The sequence below is a fragment of the Crocodylus porosus genome, unplaced genomic scaffold (assembly GCF_001723895.1).
Source record: "Crocodylus porosus isolate Cpor-Errol unplaced genomic scaffold, CroPor_comp1, whole genome shotgun sequence".
Taxonomy (NCBI): domain Eukaryota; kingdom Metazoa; phylum Chordata; order Crocodylia; family Crocodylidae; genus Crocodylus; species Crocodylus porosus.
The window spans coordinates 11,530,982-11,535,603 of record NW_017728943.1 but is presented as its reverse complement, the minus strand read 5'-3'; the positions used below and the strand labels follow the sequence as shown (position 1 = coordinate 11,535,603).

The 4,622-nt window shown below is 50.6% G+C and overlaps 1 protein-coding gene across 2 annotated transcripts in view; it reads right to left on the bottom strand.

Annotated features, from left to right (window-relative positions):
- The window catches only part of POLQ (DNA polymerase theta), a 91,673-nt gene extending 88,587 nt beyond the window's left edge, over positions 1 to 3,086 (bottom strand). For both annotated transcript variants that reach the window (XM_019548694.1, XM_019548696.1), the window contains exon 1: positions 2,957 to 3,086. In XM_019548694.1, coding sequence (XP_019404239.1) covers positions 2,957 to 3,077 — 121 coding nt within the window. In that variant the 5' untranslated portion in view covers positions 3,078 to 3,086. The remainder of the gene's footprint in view (positions 1 to 2,956) is intronic.
- Between the last annotated feature and the right edge of the window lie 1,536 nt (positions 3,087 to 4,622).

The window sequence follows — 4,622 nt, the reverse complement described above, 5'->3', positions numbered from 1 at the left end:
GGGGCTGGACTCGATGATCTCCCAAGGTCCCTTCCAGCCCTAATGTCTATGAAATCTATGAAATCTGGATATTCCTACCACCCATATGTATTTCCGAATTCTCCCACATTCTACTAAGCTCTTAGCCTCAGTGACTTACTGACTTCCACAGGCCAACTGCATATTGCACGAAGGAGCACTGCCCTTTGTGGGAGTTTGCCACCCTTTAATTTCTGGACCATCTCTTAGTTTCCAGATAACAAAAAATTGTGATAAGAACCCCTGATCTTCTTTCCCTGTATCATTCGTTAATTTGTAGGCTATTATTACAGCTTGAAGGTCCTGATCTTTTTCAGCCGTTTTTCATATGAGAGGTTTGCTTTTTCACAAACCATTTTCAGCACTCCCCCTAAACCCCATCAAACACCAGTATTTTATTTGGAGATGGGGTTGCCTGTGTTGGACCCAGGCTCCAGTTGGGGGTGTATCAGTGATTAACATACAGTGACACTAGACAGCTCCCTGTACTTTGCACCCTGTTCCTTACACATCCTACAATTGCTCTCCTTTTTTTGACTGCTGCTGCTGCAGCACAGCAAGCAGAAATCCATACAGCAATCCCACCCAGACAATTTCTTGACTTGTTCTATCTGAATTTAGAAACCCCACAGGCACCCGAGTAGAAGCACAGGCCTGGAACAGACCAGGATGATCCAGTCCAAACCCCCGCAGAGACACAGGATGGGCACCTGTCTGTTTAAGCTACTCTTTCCAAAGCATGCTGCTCTGCATTTGCACTTGAGTGGCATCCAGTGACAACCCAGATGCCTCACTCCATTAGGTCCCTCTCAAATGCTTTATAGCTTTCCTGTGCTCCACAATCCAAGCTCATCTTGTACTGAGTGCCAACTCTGCTGCCATTCCTTTTTCCAGCTCATTCACAGGAGTCGCACACTCTTCCCTTTAGACACAATGGAAATGTGGGGAGGCTTTATTATTAATTCCTGTTGTTATGAATTATCATGGTTGTTATCATCATCAATTGTTGATGTTATTATGGTTGTTATTATCAATCACTAGCCACGGTTATTGATTATGTATTACTATGGTCGTTATCATTACCATTAACTATTGTTGTTATTATCATGGCTGCTATAATCAATCAACTATTGTTGTTGCTTTTAGGGTTGTCATTATTATCTACAGATTCTACACTAATAGGTGCTGACTTGTCCATCATCTGAGGCCCCACCCCTTGGAAAAAATATATGTGCCCCTGCCCCCAGCCCCCCAGTGTGTGGGGAACTGGGGAGTATGCACAGGCAACATGTGGGAAATCAGGAGATGATACCGGTGATGCAGCGGGGGAGGCATGTGCCACCTGAGATAGTTGCACCTACAGCGGGGCACAGGGTCGGAGCTGGGTCAAGCAAGGCCAGCTCTGGGCAGGAGCTGCTTCTGCATGGTGGGACCCAGCACCAGCAGGAGTACTATGCTGCCATAACTGCCAAGGTGAGGCACCACTTGCCCACCGGACAGCAGCAGGGGCACAACTCCATGCTGCCGCTGCGCTTCATCTTGGCAGGTGGTGTGGCGCTCCCTCCGACACCAGGTCCTGCCCACATCTCTGCTGCAGCCCTGCAACCTGCTGTGCGCAAAAAAATCTCAGGGGGCAAATGCCTGCCCACCATGTTATCTTGGTGCCCCAACCCCTCGCTGCCACATTGCCTGTGCCCCCCCCCACCCTTCTACCGCATTGCCTGTGCCCCCTCTCCACCCCATAGACTTACCTGGAGGGAGCTGTGAGAGCTGCTCTCCACCACTGCTTAGCTGCCACATGCATGTGCATGCACAAACTGCCCCCCTCCCCAAGCAGCCCCTTGCAGGCTGGAACTGCCAGCCTGCAAGGGAAAACCTGCCATTTCCTGCGTTTTTCTCCCTTAAAGGAAAAAAATCCACATTATTCCACAATGAAAAGAAAACCCAGATCCCTGGCTTCTGTCACTGTTCCTAAGAAATATTACATAATTCTCCTCAGGTTTCAGCCCTGATGGCCCTCTTCCCAAGGGGGCAATGCCCTCAGGCCCCCACACACTCAGTGTCTATGTCAACACAAATTGCTGTTCCTGATTATTACAGCTGCCACCATCACAAACCATAGCAACAACAATAGTTATTACCACCATCAGCTATTGCTGTTGTTGTTAACTATGGCTGTAGTTATCTCAGCACCAATTGCTGCTATTGATTATTATGAGCCCGCCATGACTAACTATAACAACAACAATAGTTATTACCACCATCAACGATTGCTGTTGTTAATTATGGTTGTTGTATTCATCAACAGATTGCTGCCATTATTATGGCCATCACCATCACTAACCATAACAACAATAGTTATTACCACCATCAACTGTTGCTGTTATTACAGTTGTCCTGCATCAACACCCATTGCTGCTGTTGATTACAATGGTTGTTACCATCATTAACCATTCTCGCTGTTACAAGGGCATCATCCTCATCATCCCCAATTGCTGTTGTTACCCATCGCTGCACACTTCCTCATCACCCGTCCCCATGGCTCTCACTATGGGTGTTACCTGCACTCCTCACCAGCTCATGTTGCCATTACTATCCCTGCGATCACCACCACTAACTACTGCTCACAACAAGCCATGGTTACGGTTACTCCTGTGATTTTTTCTTCCAGTGCTGCCATGCTTTGGGGTTTGGGCATTGTTTTAACGTCTACTCTTTGGAAACGAGAAAAGTATAGCTCTTTTTATATCTGTATAGGTATATCTATCTATCTAGATACACACACACACACGCACACATATATATAAAAAGCTACGTTTTTCCCATTTCCAAAGCATAGACGTTAAGTACAACGCCCAAACCCCGGAGCGTGGTAGCGCCGTTCTTAACGTCGCATCCCGGCTGCTGCTGTCCCCGCCCGGGCTCCCCCCATTCGTACCTGAGGGGCTGGGCCCGGGGGGGCTGAGCACAGGCCGGCGGGGAGGCGGAGGCGGCGGCGGCGGCGCCCGGCGCTGGGCGGCGGAAAAAGCGGCCGCGCCGCCATGTTCCCGCCACGCCATTCAAACCGAGCGCCACCGCTACCGCCTAACGAACCACAGAGCAGGCGCCAGCAGAACCAAGCCACCCTCCCCATCCCGGAAGCCGAGCGCTATAGGCGTGGGGGTAGGGCAACGCTCCTCAGATCCGGGCGGCAACCATAGAGGCGGTCATAGAGCGCCCCCTACTGCAGGCCACGTACGGGGGGGACGGGACTGGGCTTGCTGCGCAGAGGCAGTGGCGGTCTGCAAAACTGGTCAGGGCTAAGCTAAGCCGGCGGTAAGTGAAGCGCCCCTTAGCAGCGGGAAGGGGGGCACTGGGGGGCTCGCCTAGGTCCGTGACGGTGCAAATACCTGCCTTTGCTCCCCGTGGAAAAGCAGCTTGGCACTCACAGGGCAGGCGGAACTAGCCCCTGCAGCTGTACTGCTCCGGGGTCCTGAGGGACATCCACCTTACAGTGCCACAAGACACAGCAGCGTTATCCAGATGTGCTTAGTATGCACAACTCTCAGCTACACATTTCATTTTCTCTGAACCCAATAACCAGGAAACTGAGGTTGCATCTATCCCAGCAAGCCACGTCAAGGGACATCAACTGGAAGGCCATCAAGAGTGTGCCACAGGAGCAGAGGCCCCAGGCATGAACACCACATGCACCCAGATGCCGGGGCACATGGTGACGGCCCACAGGCAGTGGTAGCAGGGGCGTGGCAGTGGCAAGGGGGGATACTCCCACATGCACCGCTGCCACTTTTTGCAGGGGGTGCACCACCAAAGCTTGTCCACTTCCTACACGTTGCTAATAGCCCCAGGGGCAGGCACAGCTCTGCCTGCAGTGTTGCTGCTGCTGTAGCTCCCCCCCAGAAGCCCAGCTGGTAAAAGTCACTGAGACTAGGGTAGGTACAGGCACAACTTCCACAGATGTGATCTCTTCATATCGCTAGCTGACATAGCTCTGCTGGAAGAACTGTGTAGCATAAATAAAGGCACACTTAACAACAGGCCATGAAGTAGGGGCAGCAGAGAGGATCCCACACATCAAAATCAGGGTTTAGGGACCTACCCTGTATAGCACCAGAATGTGGGAGGCAGGGGAACCGGGCACCATCCCAGCCACTTCCACCTGTTAGAAATGCACAGTAAATGGAGTATTGTTAGAATATGATTAGAAATGGAGCGTTGTTAGAACTGCACAGTTTGCATCTCGTACCTGATAAGAAAAAAACACTGCCAAGGACTTTTTTCCTTGGCCAGCCTTGTTTCTTATGCTAAATCACTCCCTTCTCCACACTCCTCCGGCTTTCACATGCAGATTACAGAAGCTGGAATTCAACTGACTGTGTCCTTGAAGGGTGGGGGGAGGATTTCAAGTCTTGGTGACCTAGAGAACTTTCTGAGCATGCGCAATTAGCTGATGCATACTTGCCTATCCGCCCCACATACTTAAGTAGTTAATTATAATATACATGCGATGGATGAAGTGACGTGATCACATACATGTTTGTATGAACCGGAAATGAGCTGTAAGAGTTCCTGTTTCTGCACACGTGCCCAGGACGGAAGGGATA